This window comes from Humulus lupulus, chromosome 1, assembly GCF_963169125.1.
Source record: "Humulus lupulus chromosome 1, drHumLupu1.1, whole genome shotgun sequence".
Lineage (NCBI taxonomy): Eukaryota > Viridiplantae > Streptophyta > Magnoliopsida > Rosales > Cannabaceae > Humulus > Humulus lupulus.
Window position 1 is genome coordinate 135,797,314 of NC_084793.1, and position 23,743 is coordinate 135,821,056.

General features: G+C 32.6%; 1 protein-coding gene across 1 annotated transcript; it reads left to right on the forward strand.

The window, feature by feature from the left end:
- The first annotated feature begins 6,854 nt into the window (after positions 1–6,854).
- LOC133798097 (flavonol synthase/flavanone 3-hydroxylase-like) lies at positions 6,855–9,648 on the forward strand. Its single transcript, XM_062236290.1, has 4 exons — positions 6,855–7,400; positions 7,602–7,929; positions 8,924–9,191; positions 9,344–9,648. Exons 1-3 carry the CDS (start codon positions 6,946–6,948, stop codon positions 9,182–9,184), a joined length of 1,044 nt encoding a protein of 347 aa, XP_062092274.1. The 5' UTR covers positions 6,855–6,945; the 3' UTR covers positions 9,185–9,191; positions 9,344–9,648.
- Positions 9,649–23,743: the final 14,095 nt, after the last annotated feature.

Sequence of the window (23,743 nt, forward strand, 5' to 3'; positions counted from 1 at the left end):
GGACGTTTTTGGTACCCCGAGCCTTGGGATTAACTTAAGTGACATAAGCTAGATAAGATAAAAAAATAAGAGAAATAAGTAGAAGCTGCCTAAACCGACCCTTCTCTTTCTCTCAGCTCACTCATCTCTTTCTCAAAACTCGCTTAAGCTAAACCATTGAAACCAAAGGGAAATTTTAGCTAGAAATACAGGGATTTAAGCTGGAATTTTGGGGAGTAACTCAGTAGCAATTTGGTGGATTCAATCTTCAATTGAGGTAAGCTTTGAATTATGATTTTAGCCATTTAATTCTGTAGTTCTTGGCTGAGTTTTAATGTTCTTGGGTTTTTGATGTTAAAGATTGAATTGAAGTTTTGGATGAGGATTTAAGCTAGGTTCTTGTTGGGTTTTGCTGCTGGGAACATGTTAGGGTGTTTGTGATAGTTAAATTATGTCATTGGGATGGTTTTGGGTTAATTTGGTTGAGGTATTGTTGTTGAAAATGGGGATTTTTCTTGGCTCGAAGGGGTCGGACTGCGACTTTATTCTTGGTGTGCCACGACCCTCTAGAATAGATGGGAGCTAAAAAGAAGGGCAGGCCGCGGCATGGGAAGCTTAGGGTTGCGGCGCGTGTCTGTTGCTTGGGGAGGCTGGGCCTCTGGTTGGAAGCGGGCCGTGGCATGGAGGGCTTAGGGCCATGACTCTTAAGGGAATTTTTAGCTTTGAGAAGGTTTTAGGTGCAGGAAATTAACCTAGGGTGCTCAAGATCGATTCCACTACCATGTTTGGTGGAATTCGATGTCCCGAAGGCTAGAACTTGGTTCGAAAACCTTTATTCACTTATTATTGATGGAATCCTTTATCATGGTTGTGACTAGGTGTTCGCTAATGCTTAGGATGGGATTGTGCTCGAGGGTCGACTTTCTTAACCAAAGCATTCAGAATTAAAGGTAAGAAATTTGCACCCGGTTGTGTGACTATATTGGGACTAAGGGTTCCCTATACTTGTATGTAACATTGTATGATGGTATTATGCCATGTGAACATGAAATAAACGACCTAAGAGTGTTGGAATTAATATTGGCGCACAGGACGCGACTCGGCCACTGGTAGCTGAGGACATCTTAATATTCACTGAGCTCGGTTTAAGCGGACCGGAGTCAGTGGGATAAACAGAGGGTGCAACCTAAGGGCGTTGACCCTGGTTATTGTATGACATGGTTATTGATGTTAATTTGATGAATAAGATATGCTGAATATATGGATGCTAGATTGTGGTTTTACTAATTATTTTCACTGAATATGTGAAGGCTATGGACTGCTGAATATATGGTTATGCTTAATGAATTATTTGATTATTGATATTGATCATGCTATGATGCTATGGTTTTCTTGCTGGGCCTTGGCTCACGGGTGCTATGTGGTGCAGGTAAAGGCAAGGGTAAGTTGGACCAACCCTGATTTGGAGAGCTCTAGAGGCAAAATGTACATAGTCAGCTGCTCGACCTCCACGGTCGAGGGATGGACAGAGACAGAAGAACCTTAAATGTCTATTTTGCCCTTAGAGTTGCTTGTAGTTGTATATAACCCTGAAATTTTTGTAAACTGACCTTTAAACTCCATTTCTTTTGGGATCCCATGTATGAAATGTTTATTTAAATTAAATGTATCTTTTATGACCGAAATCTTTTAACCCTAGTTCAATAATGGTTTTAGTGACACATTTTCAACTAAACGACTTGATTAACAAGTCTTGCACCTTTATAAACACACAGTGTAATGATCTTGGCTACCCAGTGCATTACAATGATGTACACTTGAATGTCCCTATGACTGCCTAGAAAACAAAGCGCAAGATGCACCAGGCCACATCTAAGGTTGGTTAGTTAGGAATAGGGCAATGGGCCCGCAGTGTGACTCTATAGTCACATATGTGGGTTAAAAAGATCAACTTATTAAGTCAAGGGCATCTTTAGCATGCAGAAAGCAGGCCAAAATGGCAGGGCCAATATAAGAAGCTTGACTTATAAGTCGTGGATGAAATTAACGTGCAGATTGCAGGCCGAATTGGCAGGGCCAACATTGAAGCTCGGCTTATAAGCCGTGGACAACATCAGCGTGCGAAACACAGGCCGTAATGGCGGGACCAATATAGAAGCATGATATACACTTGCACGACTCTATAGCCGCTTGGAACATGGAGCGTGGTGCACGCTTGGCCGGCTCTATAGCCGTTTCTAAACGGAATAGTGCGATAGGCACCTGTGTGGCTTCATAGATACTTAAATGGATTAAATTCAAGCACACGTATGATTATTACTACTAGGCGTGTTAGTTATGATTTTGTAATTTGTTGATTAATTTCTTGTGGGCAGGTTTATGTTTTCTTGCTGAGCCTTGGCTCACGGGTTCTACGTGGTGTAAGTAAGGGAAAGGGAAAGCTGGACCAGCCATGAGTTGGAGTACCTCAGGGGCGGAGTGTACATATATGGCCTGATCGACCGCCACGGCCGAGGTTATTTGTTGGAAATAAGGTTATACCCTGATTTTGCTGCTTAGGTCAGCCTTTTGTATTCATTTCAAATCTGTAATAGCTTTAAACTCTTTTTGGGATCCCGTTCAAAGACTTAAACCCTTTTTAGTGAAATGGTTACTGTTTGACAAAAATTTTAAATACTTGAACCCTGTGTAAGTTTCAATTACACGTTTTAATTCCAAGTGACTCGTTTAGCGAGTTAAGCACTATTTTAATTACACAGTGTAAAAATCCTAGATTAGTAGGACGTTACAGTTATTCTCGTCAAAGAAGATGGTTGTTCAGAGTTATTGATTGCTCGAGTTCGTTTAAAGAAACCCCATCGTCTATCTTCTAGAAGTTCTCAAAGTTTGCAAGCCGTAGTCGCATAAGACACAACTAGGTCCTCGCGCTCTCGACTCTCCCTTTGCAACTCCAGGTTTCGCGATAAAGGAGACTCCTTGGTGGCTTATTCTTTTGGCTCATCACGGAGTAAGGATAGGAATTCGGTGTTAAAAGAATGATATCCATGTATTTGTAACTCCTGAAGTTCGGAGTCACGGGACATCCGAAACAAAAATGAGCACTTAATCACTTGGCGAAAGAAGAAACACCAAGATACTTCGATTAAACAAAAACAAAAGGAACTGCTTACAGTAATCAAGGAAATGAAAACCCAGAAAGGGGAATTGGAACCCTAGTTCTCGCTAACCCCAGAAACCGCAAATATTGGTGTGTAAATAGAAATCTAGTGCAAATCATGAACCGATGTACGATATTTAGAGCTCTATGTAAACAAATTAAGGGGAGGAAACTTACGTGCTAAAAATTGTCGGTAAGTCTGGTAAGTTTTTCTCACATGGATATAACAACGTCCTTTTACTTCAAACACCATCGCGGAACTATTGGGATGACCGATTTGCTCCAAAGTAGACAGTAAGCAAGAGGTTGGCAAGCATGAACAAGAGAGTAAGTTGCAACTCAAAAGGTAAAAATATTTTTGATAAGAGGAAGAAGAAGGCAACCGTGAGTTTAAATAGACCAGACCGAAGTTTTCGAAGGGCAAGTACCCAAGTACCATTCGACGACCCACCTTGAGAAGGATAGCCTCGAGACGCCCGTTGAGTTGACAGCCTACCCCTTGGGTCATGCGAGTAGGGGAAGTTGCAGAGTCCTTTTCTTTAGGATTTCGGGGACCCCACACTGCAGTAAAAACAATATAGAAGTTGAAGGCCGCCCAATCGTCTTAATTATCTGATAACACGTGTCAAGTGTCTTCCTCCCCCCCCCCCCCCCCCCCCCTTCTCCTTTATTAAGAATTTAATGTAATAATTCCGCCTATAAATAGCGCATGAATGGGTCATTTGTAGGGATTTGAAACCCTAATTTTTAGACTCCAATTTTACCTTGGAGCAACACAGTCCTCTGCTGAAGTTATAAAACCCTAAGGAGCTTGTGATTTAAGCAAGCTTTCCTCAATACAAGTGACTTGTGTACTAGACATCGTTAAAGGCCGAACCACGTAAAAGATCGTCTGTTTTTCTTATTGTTTTTTGACAAGCTATACTCAATTTCTATAGTTGACAGATATTTGGGTCAACACATATTTTGTATAAATATATCATTTATCATCACTATCAATTTTTTCGATTATAAAGCTTTTACGTTGCTAAATGTTGATACAACGGGGCTTATGCTACAATAATTTTTTTCATATAATAATGTTTTATATTACAATATAATTATAAATTTGTTCAATTGCAATTTTTTAAGTTTATTTGAAAATAAAATAAATAAATATTTTTTTGTGAAGGGTATTAAAATAATGCTCATTAGGATTTTTACCATCAAACTATTACCAATCTAAATTGTGCTCTCTAACTTTTTCATCCTGGTAAAAATTCTCCTGAACTATTCACAATGTTGAAATGTGAGGGCTTCCGTCTAATTAAACTAATAAAATGATGATGTGGTAGTTTGTACACTAATTTGGTAGTGGTAATGATTCAGGGGCAAATATCATATTTATTCTTAGAATGAAATTTTGTGGCATTAATACTTATGTAGTTTATTTTGCTGCACTTAAATCCACATGTAAATTTTTTGGCGACAAAAATCTCTGTCATTACATATTTGGTGCAGACATTGGTCCCTCAACCATGGAGTGTGTCAAGCGGTACATGCGATAGCACCCGATTGGCGACGAAATTGCTTTTGAGATTTGCGGCATAAATACCTATGTAGTTCATTTTGTTTCACTTTAATGCCTAAGTAAATTTTTTGTTGCAAAAAATTAAATAAAATCATTTATTCACTTAAAAAAAATATTAAAATCTAATTAACAAATTATTGAAATGCTAATTAAAACAAAAACAAACAAAAATTCATCTAAACAAACCTAAGAATTTAATAAAATTTTAAGATAGAAATTTTTATTGTTTTTGTTTTAATTAACATTAATAATTTGATAATTGGAATTTAATAACTTTTTATAGTTAGATTTAAATTAACAACTTATTGAAATGCTAGTTGAAACAAAAATAATAAAAAAACAATTTTAAAAAACTAAGAATTTAATCAATTTTTAAGATGAATTTAATTTTTTTTAAAGATCAATTATTTGTTAATTAGATTTTAATAATTTTTTGAGGTAAATAAATTTTATTTAATTTTTGGCAACAAAAAATTTAATTAGGCATTAAAATGTAACAAAATGAACTACATAGGTATTTATGCTGCAAATTTCTCAAAAGCAAATTTCGCCACAAATCGGGTGCTGCCATGTGTATCGCTTGACACACTTAAAGGTTGAGGGACCAACGTTCGCACCAAATGTATAACGACAGAGATTTTTGCCACCAAAAAACTTAAATAGGTATTTAAGTGCAACAAAATAAACTAAATAAGTATTAATACCGCAAATTTTCCTTCTTTCAATTATACGCGTAGCATTGACGTGGTAATGTCACATCAACGCCCAAACTCCACATCACTATTTATTTTGCAAAATTGAACAAAAGTCTTACATTTTAATAACATGAATTGTTTGAAAGAATTTTTAACAAGTCAAAAAATTAGGAGGACACGATTCAAGTATTAGTAATAATTTGAGTGATAAATATCTTGTTTAACCTTCAAATCATCATTAAAATCATATGATATGAGATAATTTTTATTTTTAATATTTGTTTTAATTTTATTTATTTAAGGGTTTATACATTTTTGGACCCTGTGTTTTTCCCCATTACCTGTTTGGACCCTGTGTTTTGATAAATTACTTTTTGGACCCTATGTTTTATAAAATGGTTAAAATAGAACGCTAAATTTGATTTTGGTCAATGTTTTCTCAACTAAAATCACAAATAATTTATCAAACTAACAATTCAGAACAAAAATAAAATCATTCTGCTTAAAAATTGTGTTTTTATATTCAATTTTTTCTTCATTAAAATTGAGTTTAGGCTTCTATTTTAACCATTTTCCAAAACATAGGGTCCAAAAAGTAATTTATCAAAACACAGGGTCCAAACAGGTAATGGGGAAAAACACAGGGTCCGAAAAGGCATAAACCATTTATTTAATTAATTTTATATATTTCTCCATATTTATAAACATATAGTGTTTTTTCTACTCAAGTCACACACTTTTTTTTCTTTAATTACACATTTTTTTTATATTTTTTTAGACTCTATATTTTGACAAATTACTTTTTAGAATGAGTATTTTGTAAAATGATTCAAATAGACATCTAAAACCAATTTTGATGAAGAAATGAAAAAAAATTTGAATATAACAAAACAACTATTGAATAAAATGATTGTGATTTTGTTATCAATAATTAATTTGACAAATTATTTATAATTTTAGTTGAAAATGTTTTCACCAAATTCAAGTTTAGTAGTTTATTTAAATTATTTTATAAAGCATAAGATTAATAAATAATTTGTCCAATCAAGGAGTTAAAATAAATAATAAAACAAAACATGTGTACTAGTATAAACTTTTTTTTTATTATTATTTTTTAGTCTAAATGTAGAAAAAATGAACCTCACCCCACACTTGTAGTCCAGCAGTTTTATAGTTGTACTGCCACGTTCTGGGTTATCTCTATGCTGCCAAACCTGTCGTATAACATCTGTGTGCCGCTACTTGTGTTGTTTATTACGTGACTGCTTATAACGTATCCTCTTCTAAGTTTAAAAAATAAAAAATCAATACCTGCGTGGGTAGTGATACTTGCGGTAAGTATGGGCACGTTAAGTCCACCTAAATTAAATAAATTAAATTAAATTAATTAATTTTTTTAATTTAAAAAAAAAACTCGGGATATTCAATCTATATAATAGGCATAACGTTTAGCTAATAATAATATCACAAACTCAAGCTTAAAACACTCCTCTCCTAAGTACGTGAAGGTTTGTTTCTCTGTCTCGCTTCGCTGCCGGCCGGCCATGGGAGAAGCAATAATCGATCCCGGGTACATTCAAGAGGAAGAGCACAGACCAAAGCTCGTAATCCCTCATGAGTACCTCAACGACGAAGAAATCCCTGTCATTGACCTTTCCATAGACGAGGACATTGTGCCCAGAATTGGTGGCGCTGCCGAGAAATGGGGCTTTTTCCAGGTTGTCAACCATGGAGTTTCCAATGAACTGATCGCCAAGATCGAAGAATTGGCCTTCAAATTCTTCAATCTACCCGAAGAGGAGAAGAGGAAAGTGAAGCGAGACGAGATCAACCCCGCCGGGTTCCATGACTATCCTCATACTAAGAACGTCAGGGACTGGAAACAAGTCTTTAACTTCTTTCTACAAGATGAGACTTTGTGGCCAACTTCATACGAGGATGGTAACAAGGAGGTCATGGTTCTCACTAATCAGTGGCCTGATAACCCTCCTGAACTTAGGTAAATTACTTTAATTTTTTTTTTCATTTATGATCATCATATTACAAAGACCGTATATATATATATATATACATGGTTGATTAATCAATGATTTTGAATTTCGTATATATATTTTTATTCTTACCGAATAATTATGCGGGAGATCGATATATACTACAACATGTATAATAATATATGGTTTTTTTATTTTTGTGTTTTCAGAGAAGTGTGTCAAGAGTACGCTCGAGAAATGAACAAACTAGCTTTCAGATTGTTGGGACTTATTGCAAAAAGTTTGGGCTTGCCTGAGAACAGATTTGATGACTTCTTTAAAGAGCAAATGACCCTGGTTAGATTCAATTACTATCCTCCATGTCCTGTCCCTGACTTGGCTCTAGGAGTTGGTCGCCATAAGGACTCCGTTGGCATAACCATTCTAGGCCAGGATTCTGTTGGAGGACTTCAAGTTAGGAGGAAATCGGACCAGGAGTGGATCCCAGTCAAACCCATTCCTAATGCTTTCATCATTAACATTGGGGATCTTATTCAGGTACAATTTTGTCAACTATGTATTAGAATCTCAAGTTAGTCCTTGTGGTGTACTGTGAGTATTATAATTCCCACAATTTAATATCATATCAGATTTCACATAATTACTAAAATATAGTATTCTAAATTATTAATTCTATTTTATTTGTTGAGTTCTTGTAATCTCTAAAATTTATAACAACACAACCATAAAAAAATTACGAAGATCATATAATGTAACAGTAAGTTTATTATAATTTTTCATAAATTTATAGTTGGGATTTGTATTAAATTTTTATATTTTTTATTAAATATTTATTTAATCAAGAACAATTTAAATTTGTAATTTTTTAAAAAACAATTTAATTTTTGATAAATAATGTGCATAATTTTTTTTATTATTTGTTTTTATAAAAGAAAAATGTACAACTAAAACCAAATATAAAAAATATATGGGATACAGATATAAATAAATATATATTTTAATTTATTGAAAGATGTATTTATAAATATAGCTTCTCCATAATATATTTTTGGGAAATTATTATACCGCATAAAATGTGATTGAGCACTCGTACCCCTAAGTAGTATTGATTTTATGAATGCAAATTTGTCAAACTATATATTAATATTTTATTGACATCATTATCTTTTATAATCTTATCTTAAATAGTATAAAGAAATTTTCGTCAAAAAAAGAAGAAGAAGTTCCTTTTAACTTGATTAATGTTGTGTCAAAATAATATGATTGACACGTGGCAATCCAATTTGCTTACGGCTTTTAGTGATGGGTGAAAAATTAAAGAGAGTTGCTAATTTGCACCTTAAGGTGTCCAAACACTATATGAGGTAGTAATTTATATGATTGGTCATTGATATTTCATAATATTTATTAAATTCAAATGTGTGAGACCTAAAATTGGATTGCACCAATAATAGTATATCACCTATTTGTGGTATTGAGTACCAGTGGTGCCCTTAGCCTTTCTCGAAATTAAAATGGGTTTGTTGAACAGGTTTGGAGCAATGGCAAGATCGAGAGCGTGGAGCACAGGGCAGTAGTGAATACTCAGAAGGCGAGGTTTTCACTTCCATTCTTCTTTGCCCCAGGACAAGACCTAATGGTGAAGCCCTTGGAAGAACTACTGAACGGAGAGCCCCCTAAATACAAGACTTATAACTGGGGTAAATTTTTTGCTAATAGAAACCATGGCGACTTTAAGAAAAGGGATGTGGAGAACATCCAAATTACTCATTTTACCCTACAGGATAAATAAATATTGGGTAAGAGAAAAATATGATTAATTCAACCAAACTTTTTTCTAATTTGGTTAATATTTGATTTAAATATTTCCTTATATATATATAATTGACTAGCTGATGATTTTTGTTTATAATAATCCTTATTAAGTCTTGTTTCCTCACCTATCTTTCAGGAGTAGTTGAGTGTGGTGTTCTAGACCGAGAGCATAGAACTTTGCGGACTGGAGCATCGAAGTTCTATTCAATAAGGCTGGTGGATTTTCGTAAACTGTACTTTTTTTTTTTATTGTATGATCATTATGCCCACTTATGGATGCATATGCTAATTGGTATAATAAATATCCTAAGTGTGATTGTAATAATGGTGCATAGGGAGCTATCTATGCATATATGTATCAATTTATGCATTATCTATGTTTAATATATTGGTGTCTACATAATTGTGTGGATGAGTTAAATTATGTTCTCTTGAACTTTACTATTCGTGTTGGATTTCTACGCAAATTGGATTTATTTTTTTAAAAGAAAAATTATTTGTATTTAAGAAGTAAATAATATCACTGTTGTTGCCGTGGGACACTAAAAGGTATAAGAATGAAAAAAACGTCATTTCAACATGAAAAAAATAGAGAAAATTTACATAAATGCCTTAAAAATATAAATTTATTCCAAAAATACTTTAAAACAACTTATTTTCCCATTATATCGTGCCACATCAGCATAGTATACTAGATGTTGAAAAAAAATTGAGAATTCCCACTACTCGAAATTTTTATATTTTCTGAGTTGTAAAAAATTATATTTTAATTATTTTTAATAATGATAAGATACCACTAATTGGTCATTTTTTTTATACATAAAAAAGCTTTATTCTTAGATCATATTATTTCAATGCTTTTTGGTTACTTCCAAAACTTAATTATAGACATCTTATTATATCAATTAGTTATTTTAAGTTATATTATGATATCTAACCATTTAGAGGAAATTACACCTCATGCCCAGTTTTTGAATGCCCCTTTCGCAACTACCCTAATTTTCAAATATTTCAATTTATACCAACTTTTTTTTTTTTTTAATAAAAACTCTTATTCTATCCTTTGTTAATTTTCTCACTCCAAGCTGATCCAAATATTTGTTCCAACAATCACCAGTGAAACAAAAGTTATAAATTATATCATTTATAATATATTAGGTAAAAACAATGTAAAATGCATATTTGCTTAGTTTTATATAGAAAATGTATTAATTTTTTTTTTCAACTACCATATAAAATTTAAATAAATAAACAGTGTTATATATTATAAAAGAATGACATAAACATAATTTTTTTTTAAATTAACCAAAACATTGTCTACAGTTTTTTTTTTAATATGATAATCTTATGCTTTTTAAAAAAATAAAAACTATTAAACCAAGAATATGTTACATAGACACTTTTTATTTATCAAGATATATTGAATTCTATTTTTAAAATTAAATAATTTTTTTCTAATTTTCTTTTAGAAAAAATACCTATGAATTTCAATATAATAAAATATCAAAATTAAGTCTTGTGATTTAAATTTTAAAGAGTCGTAGTTTAGATTTTTAAGGATCATGGTTTATATTTTATACAATCGTGGTTTAGATTTTAAGCCTAGTGGTTTAACTTTTAAGCATTGTGGTTTAAATTTTAAAAAGTCGTGGTTTAAATTTTAAGTCTTGTGGATTAAATTTTAAGTCTCGTTGTTTAAATTTTAAAGAGTCGTTTAAATTTTAAAGAGCCGTGATTTAAATTTTAAATGATCGTGGTTTATATTTTATATGGTCGTGGTTTAGATTTTAAGCCTAGTAGTTTAACTTTTAAGCCTTGTGGTTTAAATTTTAAAGAGTCGTAGTTTAAATTCAAGCCTCGTGGTTTAAAATTTTAAAGAGTCGTAGTTTAAATTTTAAGCCGTGTGGTTTAAATTTTGAAGATTAGTGGTTTAAATTTTAAAGAGTCGTGATTTAGATTTTAAATGATCAGGGTTTATATTTTATATGGTCGTGGTTTAGATTTTAAGCCAAGTAGTTTAACTTTTAAGCATCGTGATTTAAATTTTAAAGAGTTGTGGTTTAAATTCAAGTATTGCGGTTTAAATTTTAAAGAATAGTTATTTAAATTTTAAGCCTTGTGGTTTAAATTTTAAAAAGTAATGATTTATATTTTAAGCTTTGTGGTTTACATTTTGAAGAGTTGTGGTTTAGATTTTAAGTCTTGAGGCTAAACTTTTTAAAGGGTCGTGGTTTAGACTTTATGTCTTGATCTTTATATTTTAAATGATTGTTGTTTATATTTTAAGATTTATGGTTTACCTTTTAAACCTTTATTTTTATATTTTAAAAAATAATTTTTTATAGATTGAATACATTCCTATAAATATAGTTGTCACACACATATATATGACACACTACAATTAGAATGTATTTCCAATTTAACTATAATATGACACATATAATATACATTACAATAACACTTATATCCATGTTCTCAAATAAGGATAATTTGGGAAGTCTCATGATAATAATTGGTAAAGTTCAACTAAATATATTTAGTATCTAATTTAGTTAACTACTACTAAAAGTGGGTAGTTATCAACTTTCTCATACTATTTAAGATACACTTTCATAACCATTAAGAATATTTCAGAAATTAATGAGTTGTCATATAGTATAATAAATTACCATATAATTTATTAATAAAAATTAATTTAGTATTCTGAACAATAACTTTTAAAAGACTTTTTTAGTAACTTATATAATTTACATGTCTTATTATTTAAGATAATTTTACGTTACTTTCAAGTCTATTTTAGAAACTAATTAGTTATCGTATAGTATAAAAAGTTACTTCTATAATTCCAAGTTATCATGAATAACTTATTAGAAAATTGTACTATTTAGTATAATTCATAGTTACTTTCAAAAGCTACTTTTTTGTTGCTTTTAAAATCATTTAAGAAACCAATTGATACCTTTTGATATATGAATAAATTTTTGGGTATGCCACAAATTTAAAACAACCAACGAACTTAGCGAGTTACCAAATATAGTCATCGTATGTTCTATTTAAAAGTTACCAAACAATATCCTAAAAAATATTTTAACAATGTTACTTGAAGTGTTTCAAAAATAGCTTTAAAGTTAATTAGACTATCATATGGTATCTTTTAAATGTAAAATAAGAATATATTTTTTGGTATATTAAATTTTGTTTAAGTTTAAAATTTAGTTACTTTTTGGTTAACAAAATATAAAAAAGAAACTAAAATGTTGTCTTTTTTTATTCTGGTCATCTTCTCCAGCAACGATGAAAAAAATATACTTCCCACATATCAAAATAACCACCTTGAAGAGTAGGTCGCAACCAACAAGAGATGTGGCCGAAAAAATCTTTTGAAGTTAAGGACAAGAAAGAGAAATTGAGAACTCGGTAAACATGAAGGAAAAAAAATCAGCGAAAACCTCAAAAAACAAGTAAACAAAAAAAATATTGGTGTAAATGAAGTAACGATATTTTTGTAAATAAGATACAAAACATGGTGTTAAATGTAAATTTTTCCAATTTTTTTTTTTTGCTAATTTGTTACATTTGATAGGGAGATTCTTAAGCACAACACATTGTGTTGCACTGTCGTTTTTCGCATGTAGATAATTAGAATTTCAAATTTTTTATGACAATGTAGTTATAGAGAACATTTTGCAACATTTTGAGAAATTCCAAATAATCTATAGTGCTGAAAACAGGAGAGAAACAAGTTGTTTCACATGCGTATAAAAAAATACGTGCAGCAAACTGTTTGAACTCTATTTTCGGTACTGTAAAATATTCAGAATTTCTGAAAGTTTTTGCATGATGTTTTAAATAACTACAATATGCACCGTCATTAAAAAATTGAAATTATAGTGATCCACACGTGGAAAACCACCATTTGGGTGTAGGTACAACACAAAACGTGTATTGTATCAGAGATTTCTCTTGTATTCATAATAATTAAATAATTACATATTAAAAAAAGGAATATTTACATAAAGTGATAAAAAAGCCACTTTTAAAACATTTATACGGATGCACGTTTTTTTTAACATTTTACTATTCATTGTTTTTTTCTTTCATTTTTACGGTCTCTCCTCTCTGGCTCCGGCGGTGCTCTCGCAGGTGGGAAGTCGGCAAGGATGTGTGGGTGCTGGTGGAGGGGCTCGCGCGAAGGGACTCTCGGATGGTGGTTGCGACGAAGTGTGGGAGAGACTCAGCGTTGGCATCAACGTTTTGGGTGCTGGGTATGTGGCTTTCTGATTGGGAACTCAGAGGCTGGTTTTGCGCGCAGTAAGGATAGGTGCTTGGGGATCTAACGAATTGGAGCTAAGATGGGGAGAGGTGAGGGGTCCTGGGCTTGCGCAGAGGTTTGGGTCGGGTCGGCTTGCACAAGTGGAATCGCGTCTGTGCATGGACGATAGAGCTCGGAGCTAGGATGAGGTTGCGAATCTCAGGGGTGCTCAGAGCTTGGGACGGGATGCACCTGGGCTCGATTTTGGGGCTTGAGTGAGGATGAGGCTAGGGGTTTTGGGTACAAGGTTTGTAACGCCCTGGTTACCCCAGAACAGTTACGGTGAACGGTGAACCGGAAATTTGACTCATTGCCTGAGTCCTTTGGTTAAAATGTGTTCTAAGTGTTATTAACAGGTTAAGGTGCAAACCAATAAGAAGGAAAGGATATGTTTTATTGATACATAAAACTGTTCATGGGCCCACAATAACATTTACAAGTTATTTACAACTCAAAAATGTCATTACTATTCCAAAAGTTCAAACCCCGCCGACCTAAGCGGCAAAAATAGGGTAAACCCCCTAGTTCCTCTGAGAACTCCTTGGCCGTGGTGGTCAAGCGGCCGCATATGTACACATCACCTCCTAAGCTCTCCACTCAAGGCTGGGTGAGCTTTTCTTTTCCTTTACCTGCACCACATAGCACCCATGAGCCAAAGCCCAGCAAGAAAACATAACATTATATGTAAACATCATCAAATGATTATCATTATAATCACACAGAGCTCATAGCTTTCAAACAGATGAGTGAATATCACTTGACGTCCTGATAAACCATACTGAGTGACTGACAAACAGGTCACTAATTCAAATGGAAGAGTGGCTGCTAGGTAAGCCACTAGCCTTCAATAGGTTCTGGTAAACCATACTGAGTGACTGACAAGCAAGTCACTATTTCAAGTGGAAAAGTGGCTGCTAGGTAAGCCACTAGCCTTCAAGCGCTTATATTATTCATCGACCTTGAGGTCGGTCCAGCATTAATGCTCTTTGAGTCATTCAATGCAGAAAGTCGATTAGATCTAATCTTTATTGGCTTGCGTTGAACATGCTAAGGCCGTCCTGAGTAATGAGTCAGCGCAATGTGACCAGTGCCCAGTACCACTGCCGAACCTGACTAATGAGTCAAAACTTCACAGTTGATACTAGCACCTTTGCCAAATCTGACTAATGAGTCAGTACCATGCATAAGTGAGCAACATTTGCTAAGTATTCCATAATCAATTCATGTCCACATTTATACATCCAACATGCCTCATGAATAGCCATGCATGTCACATTTGGGGTGCAGTTTTCTTACCTCTGATTCGAGCTAGAATGAACAAAAGAACGACCCTTGAGAACGGTTTAGCTTTTAGTCCTTTAGCGGTTACCTAATCATAACACATTATAGGATACCATCAATAACATGATAATAAAAAGTTCTCAAACCAATATCTAGCCTCCAAGATATCAATCCAAACTAATCCAAGTAGTAAGGACACTCCCAAGGCCTAAAACTAGGTTCCCGGGGTCAAAACGAGCAAATGGGGCGAAAACTGGGCAAGGGCTGCGGCCCTAGCACCTTGGGCCGCGGCCCCAAGAGTTCCCTGAGGCAAGGGCCGCGGCGCCCAACAGGCACAAAAACTCCACCTGCTTCTTCAAGGCAGGGCCGCTGTAACGTCCTACGTTTTCGGGTACCTTTAAACGACTCGGGTCGGGATTTTTCCTCCGGGTTAAGAATATTATTTTAAATAATATTATATTTTGTTTGTAAGTATTCCATGAGTTATTGCTAGCCAAAATATGAATTTTGTGATTTTAAAAGTCAAGATAAGACTTTCGGTCCTGGACCGACACAAAAACCCTGATCGGGTAAAAATCTCGGAAAATAAAATGAAAAATCGTGGCAATTATATTTTGGGCATAAAATACATTCATAAAAGTTAAAGTTTGGTCAAAAATAATAAACCTAAAAGAAAATGGAAATTTTAGGGCATTTTGTGTTAAATGCCTAATTTTACCGAAATGGGGAATTTTATTCCATGAATGGACCTTAGGTTAAATTTTACTATGTGATTAATTAAATTAAATGTGAGAGACATTTAATTTAATTAATTAATGTTAAGTTTGGTGATTAAAACTTAATAAGAGCGAAAAAAGGTGTCAAAAGCCAATTTGGACTTTTCTTCTTATGAAACCTTTATTAACCTTTATTAAAAAAAAAAAAAAATGAAATGATCATATATGGAAATGGTGGCCGGCCATGTGACTCTTTTTAAAGATGTGAACAAAACAAGTCAAGTGGACAAGTGGGAGTAAAACACTTGAGTGTTTTTAGGTTAAATTAGATAGTATAAATTATTCTCACCCCCAAAACCGATCCCCACACTCTCTCTCATTCACTCATCTGATTTTTGGAGACCTCTCAAAGTGTTCTCTCCATTTTTCAACCCCAAGAACACCAAGGAAACTTTGAGGCTAAGTCTTGGTCTAGGAAGTATTTTCCCTAAGGTAAAGTTTCACTAATCTAGGCTTTTGTAAAGTTTTAAGCATAGAGTTTCAAATAGCTAATTAACTATGTTGTTGGGGGAACTTGGTTAGGGTTTTTGAAAGGTTTTGAAGGAGTCAAAGCTTATAGGAAGGTCCAAAACTTAAGCAAGAACACTAAAGAGGTAAAAAGTTTACTTTTGATGATTTTGTTGTAGGGATTTTAGTTTTAAGCATTATTTTGTATATCTAATGCTTAAAGTTTCTTGTTGGTGATGTAATAAGGTTATGGTAGTTGTTTAATAATTTTTATGATGCATGTGTATTGATTTTTGAAAATGGGAACCAAAACCCCCAAGGGTTTTGTAGGATACCCTAAAACAAAACATGTTTTGAGCTGTGACTTCCAAAGGGTCAAGCAGCCACTGTATATTGTTTTTGTAAAATTAAATTGTACTGTGATGTTGTTGAGATTGAGTACATAAAATTGAGCTTTTGAAACACTAAAAAATGTTTAGAAATGAGTAAGTTATGCTATTTCAAAGTTTAGGTAAAAAACTATTTTTTCGTATTCTTATTTTCGGAACTAAGTTTGGACAGCCACTGTATAGGGAAAATGAACCCAGTTTTTTCTAAAATTTTGTGGACATATTTCTGGCATAACCTATTATTCCACTGTAAAATTTGGTAAGAAAATATTGAACGGTTTGAAAGTTATTAACTGTCAAAGTTTGGAAAAAAAGAAGGACTTGAAAATAATGTCATTTTTACCTCATTGTTGGAAAATGATTTCACCAATAAAAAATGCTCATTTTGACCTAAGATTTTACAAAGACCTAAATGGCATAACAAAAATGGAATTGGGAAATTTTGGTAACAATTGGGTAAGTAAATTTCAAGTTGTGAACTAACGAAGTATGTAGTTAAAAATGTGAAAAATAGGTTTTTCACACTTAGTGTAAAAATGAGATTTTGGAACATAAGGTAAAAAGTAAAATTTTGCTTATTTCAATATATAAATTGGTAAGTCTTGAAATCATATTTTCACTAAAATTACCCCTTTGAGTTTAAATGAATTATTTTTATTAAAGAGTTTTTATTCTTTCTAAAAATAAGAGATTTAATTTATTAATAGTTAATAAATTAAAAGAGGGTTTAAAACCCTATATTTTGAGAAAATAATTAAATGAATTATTTTTCTAGTAAGTAAAAAAATTGATTAATTGCTTTTGGAAAATTAATTAGTCAAGATGAGAAATTTATAACGGTTTTCCTAATTAAGACAAATTAAGCAATTTTCTTAAATCGGTTTTTAGATATTATAACCTTAAGAAAACTAAAAGGAAAATTTAAAGAGTTTATTTTCTTTAAAAATAATTAAGGAATTTATTTGTATTTTCTGGATGTAATACCGGCCAAAATCTTACATATTTTAACCGACTAGTCGAAAGTGCGGGTTAATAGCGATACCTTGAAAGAATAAGATTTTTAGCGGGTTGTGGGGAAATACCATTGTGATACCCGAGCCTAGGTATCGAGACCTTAGGATAGGTCTCCCTGAGACTTAGGGTTTAGTCTCGAATACTTTGTATGCCTTTCCTTAATAGGTTTAAAACCAAATAAGGATTATAAATCCTTACAAATGACTTTTATTAAAATGACCAAACTGCCCAAAATAATAATAATGAATTATGAGTGCCATAATTAATTCGAGTATACTGTATGGATAACTACAGTATTGGCTAAGTGTAACTGGATTGAACGTTGGAGGGTGAAAACTTGCTGAGCGCTAAGGACTCCAAGTAAGTCAACTTATATTGTATGGCTGCAACATGAAATGATTATTGTCTTGTATGTTAGTATAGGGATACATGCATATACATAGGCTGTCATAGAAAGTTGCTTAGAGACGTTAGTCTAGTGAGTGCTGATTTAGAAAATATGAACGGTAGAAGTCCGTCATATCCTAGACGGTTGATCCCCGTCACACTGCTTGATTTTATTTATGTCTGGTTCATTACCGCGACGAGTGGCCATGAGATGAGGATAAGCTGGTTAAACCTAGGGGCGCCAAGATAAATGGGACCTAGGGGCCCTCATGCTTACTTAATCATTGGACGGTTAGAATCCGAGCAAGTGCTATGATAAGTTATTCCCGGATAGCAGCCGTGAATATTGGCCATTCCGTGAGAGTGCCTAGAGATACTAGGGGTTGCCAAGATTGAGTGAGGCTGAACACCCTAGGGGCAGCTGCTCACCAGCACCACTGATTAACATAGAAGTCTCCGTAAAACCGTGTAAATTGGATTACACTCTTGAATATGTAGCGATGCCCTAGGTAACACGATAGTTACCCTTGATGAGAATATTTATTGGCTAGATCTTAGTGTGGGGATTCGGTTCTCTTTTACAGATTAGCAATTATGTTGGAGGGCGCGTTCGCCTGAATTGTTGGAAATTGTTGAGCGTTGGTCTCGAATTATATTGTGATATATTATATCTGCTTGCTCTGGGATTTTCTGAGTGCAGGGATATAATTGTTGATAAGATGTAGTTGTGATATAATATATCTGCTTGCTTTGGGATTTTCTGAGTGCAGGGATATAATTGTTGATAAGATATAGTTGTGATATAATATATCTGCTTGTTCTGGGATTTTTCTGAGTGCAGGATTTTTATCTATTTACGAATTAATTTATCATTGGTTATCAGGCATGACCATAAGTTTGCCAGGACGCTTTAGCGTTCTTGAAATTGATTGTGTAGGGTCCGTAACCCTAATTCTCTACATGCTTTGTTTGAAAGTTGATCTTACTAAGCGTTTTCGCTTACCTAGTTGTTTCATGTTGTAGGTAAGAGCAAGGGCAAGGCAGAGCAGTGAGCGCTAGAGTCTTCCTTGCAAATGTACATGTGGGCCGACCTTTTGGGAAGCCTTTTTATTTTTGGAAATGTTGTGTAATTTTCCTAAACAAGGCTCACTCTAATTTTTATAAAACATGTTTGTAACTAAATGTTAAGTATGGCCATACGACTTTTTAAAAAGTTTTTTTTTCTATGGGTTTTTGAGACATTTTGTTAAATGAAAACATTTATATTTCCGCATTATTGAGTCTTGAAAATCCGGGTCGTTACAGCCGCGACACCCCAAGAGCAGGGCCGCGGCCCTCAACTCTGGGCCATTCCCAAACACGTTTTTATCACTCCAAAGCCCCCCAAAACATACCTAAACATTCCCCAATCATCAAATCAAAGTTCCCAAGCTTCCCAATGCATCAAAACCCTCAAAACCCAAGGTTCAAATGAATCGAAAACTCAACAATTCACAAAGTCCAATTCAAAGCTTAGAAACTCTAAAAACTCAAAACTTTAAACTTAGATTACCTTTGATTAGGTTGTTTTCTATCAAATCCTTCGGTCAAGAAGCTTCTAATCTTTCCTAGGATCGCTATGCCTCGATCCTCGCTCGATTCTGACTCCTAGAACTCAAGATTTCTTCAAATATGCTTCGGGTGGCAAAAATGAACTAAAGAGGAAGAACGAGAGGTTTTCTTATCGTACGTTCTATCTGATAGCTACTTCAAGCTTAAGTAACATCAAATAAAACCTAATGCTCGGGGTCCCGAAAACACCCCCGGAGACATTATAGTCAAAACCTCCAGAATTCCACCCTGATCTCAAATATTCCCAATTTATTATCAAATAAACATTCTTATTACCCCAAAATTGATCCCGTTATGAAAAAACTGCTAATCCACTAAAAATGACCATCTCATGCCGAATATCTCGAATATATCTCCATAATAATGGAATCTCATTCACAAATCACATCATGCACCCAAATACACAAATTTACCCTCAATGGGCCAAATTATCAAAACAACATAATATATCAAATGTGGACCCACATGCATGCATATATCATTATATCATAATATAATTCACATAAACATGCATATATTCATTTAATGACATAATTAAACAATTACGGTCCTCCCGGCCTACTAAACCGCCACTAAACCTCATCGGAGAATTCAGGGCATTACAAGGTTGATTGGGTAGTGAGGGCTGGGTGCAAGTTCTGGGGTTTTTTTCAATGTTGTTGTTGTGAGGTGGTTGTGAAGTGTAATGTGTTGCATTGTGTTTTCGTGGGGTTGTTGTTTAGATTTTTTGTATAGTTGTTTTCATGTTGATTTTTAGTTGTTTAAGTTTATATACATGTGTTATGTTGTTGTGTTGATGTCAATTTGTTGTTTGCATATATATTTTGATTTTTTTAAAAATAAAACATGTTAGCATGCAGTGTGTTAATGTTTAGCTGTTGTCTTATTGTTGTTTTTTATTTGTTTCATTGATACCGTAGTTTTGTAAATATCAAACTTTAAAAAACATATTTTCCAAAAACTTATGGTAGTATTTTTGAAAAAAAAATCAAGGATCGTAAAATAGTTAAAAAATACCCAAAAAAAAGTATATTTTTGAAAAAAACTCTAAAAATTTTGGCAGTAAAATTCATGACCATTATTTATTTTGTGCAGGGTATGTCCTTAGACAGATGTGTCCAGTACCCACTTAGTTGCACATCAAAAAACTAATATAGTATAAAAATATATCAAATATATCAAATATCTAAATATATTTTCTTAAAAATTGAATACTTATTAAAAATTATTAAAAGAATGAAACATTAAAAAAATCAATAAAACCTTATATAATTAAAAAAAACTAAAATCTTTTTTAAAATTAATCAATCAATAGAAGATGATGAAACAAATAATGCAAATAAAGGAGTAGAATTTTAATCAATCACAAAGCTTAAGAAATACTATGGAGGTGAGAGTAAGCAACTCGTAAGGAAAAATTATGGTACATTAGTAGTCATTAATGAAACTGACTTTATTCCTTGTTTGATCCAAAAATTTGCTGAGAAATTTTATTCCATATTTAAGTTATGGGCTGTATATGTATGAAATAACATTAAGAGGATTCTCAATTATTACTCTACTCTATTTATTAAAATACATCATTAAAACTCTATTTTTTCTATTTTATATCACATTTTTATATTATACCATATATCAATTACTCTATATTTTCTTTTACATTATTTAAATATTATATTTATAAATATTATTTAATAGTTAAAGTAAAAAAAACATATTAAAAAAGAAAAAAGAATAATAAAAAATTTACTAATAGGAGACAGAAAGGAAAAAAAGGACAAAAAAATTATTAAAAAATGTTTACATAGCTAATTTAAACTTAGCTACATTTAGAATATAATTTATTGGGTTTAGTGTTAGGCTATTATACATATATATTTAAAGGAGCTCATGGAGTAGATATTAAGTCATTTAGCTAATTTTTTTTTACATTTAAACTACTTTAAAGCAGCCATTGGGACTGGTCTAATAAGATTGAATCTATAAATGACTGGACTAATAATTCAATCATCAAGTTTTGTGATATTTGAGAAAAACCTCTTGGAGATGAGGATACCTACTCTCACGCTCAACTTAGCAAGGATTCTCTCAAAGATCAACAATAAAATATGAGGGGCTCTATGGCATTGGGCAATGGCTACAAGAAAAGTAATTTGTTGCTACCTAATATTATTGGTAGAAATTAGTTATATTTTACTACTAAATTATGATAGCAAAATCCAAAAATAAAACACCAACTATTTCTATTACCAAACTTATTAATAGGTAATTTATAATTTTTGCTACCAATTATTGTTGGTAGCTAAACTTATTGATGCCAAAAATATAAAATTGACTACTTTATGTATTATTTGCTACCATTTTATTTTTGTAGCAAAAATTGAAATTTTTAGCTACTAATTTTTTGGTAGCAAAAACTTAATTTCTATTTATTAAGTTTTGAAAATTTTACTACTAATATTTTATAACAATATAAGTATTTCAATATTATACTACTAAAATATTGGTAGTTGAATATACGGCTTAATATATCATATACTTATGGTAAAATATTTGTAATATTTATATATAATAATACATATATACACATTCGAATATAATAATTTTTTTTATCTGTATAAGATAAATCATATAATAAATATTTATTAATATAGAAAATCCAACCACCTCTTACTATATTACCAAAAAAAAAGTTTTTTTTGGGCTCGCAGTTTTAAGGGTGTGTCCTCCGCAAGCTTTCTATTTAAGAGTCTTAAAAAGTGAAGGTTTTTAAGATGCGCGTTGCGAGTTCTACAAGAATGTTTTTAGGGTGCGCAGTAAATGTTTTTAATGATCCTGTAAGATACCTTTAAATAAATTTTTTAGGGCTTTCTTCACATGTAGTAAAAGAAAGTTTTTAGAGCGCAATAAATGCATTTAAAAGTTATATTTTTAATTTTAAAAAAATTAATTTATATATATTTTTAAATTAAAAAATTATAATTTAAATAAAATATTTATATACAAATCTAAAAACTTATAGATTAAAATAATAAAACTTATACATTCAATTCAATGAGATATTTACAAATAAAAAAAAACAAATTTTGGATGCAACTACCCTAGACAATTGGAAAGAAAAAGGGCATTGCCACCAAGTGCATTACAGAATTTATCAACTTCACATATGCCTGATTACAGCTGCCCCATTTACGTATCCATTTCCACCTAAAGAACCAGCCATTGTCGGACTCCTTCGGGCTTCTAACATAATGCAACGAGACAAATTATTTGTTCAACAATTATTGTTGGTTATAAAGAAATGAGACATGTAATAAGGCAATTGGTTTCAGGCTCTTTAGTCACAAAGGACAAGTCCTTTTGGAAACAAGAACATATAAGTAAAAAAAAAACAAAGTACTAGACTGTTCAAAACTATGAAGATATTCACCCTTTTAGTTCAATTTCCATTATTAAAATGAGACCAAACTTAAGCTAATCACATAATCAAATAGTCTAAACAATGATAAAGAAATGACTAATCCCATAATCAAATAGTCTAAACTGTAAAGATATTCAAGCTTTTATTTCAGCTTCCATTATAAAAATAAGACTAAATTTAAGCTAATCGCATAATAAAATAGACAAATAGTCTAAACAATGAAGAAATAATAATGCAACTATTAAAAGTTGCCCAACAAGAGGGATCGATAATCGTACCATCTTCATAGTCTGTTCAAAGCAACACCATATATAGCCTTGATGCAACCACAACTCATAGTTCTTTAGACATATCAATCCTTTTGTGGTGTTTATACAAACACAATATTATATAGCACCATAGATAGCCATTGTAAAAAACAAGAAAATAAAACCCCATTAAGCATACACTCTATGCACAATTCATTCACAATTAGTAAACCAAAAGACATTGGGCCAAAATCAGGGATACTATTATTAGTTAACTATTTTGATAATCGAAAAGTTTTTTCCCACGTCTTTTTCTCTCTCGGTGTTCTCATCGGCGCCATGGCAAAGGGATCAAAGTTTGGGGGGAAAGGAAAATCGAAGGGCAAAGTCAAGAAAACAGGTCCTACTTCCTCTGATAGAGTCATCAAAACACGATCTATGGATGCTATTTTAGGGATTAAAGAATTGGAGATGTCAGAGGATGAACAAGGTGAAGAAGTTCTGCAAGCTTACGGTGGTTCTACTCCAGCATCGAGCAAAGGAATCTGTCAGAATGTGGATGACTGGTTATCAGCCTCTAAACAAGTCATGCAAGATGTTGGTATGGGTAAGGCTGTTTTGTCTCCGATTTTACAGACTAATCCTCTTAA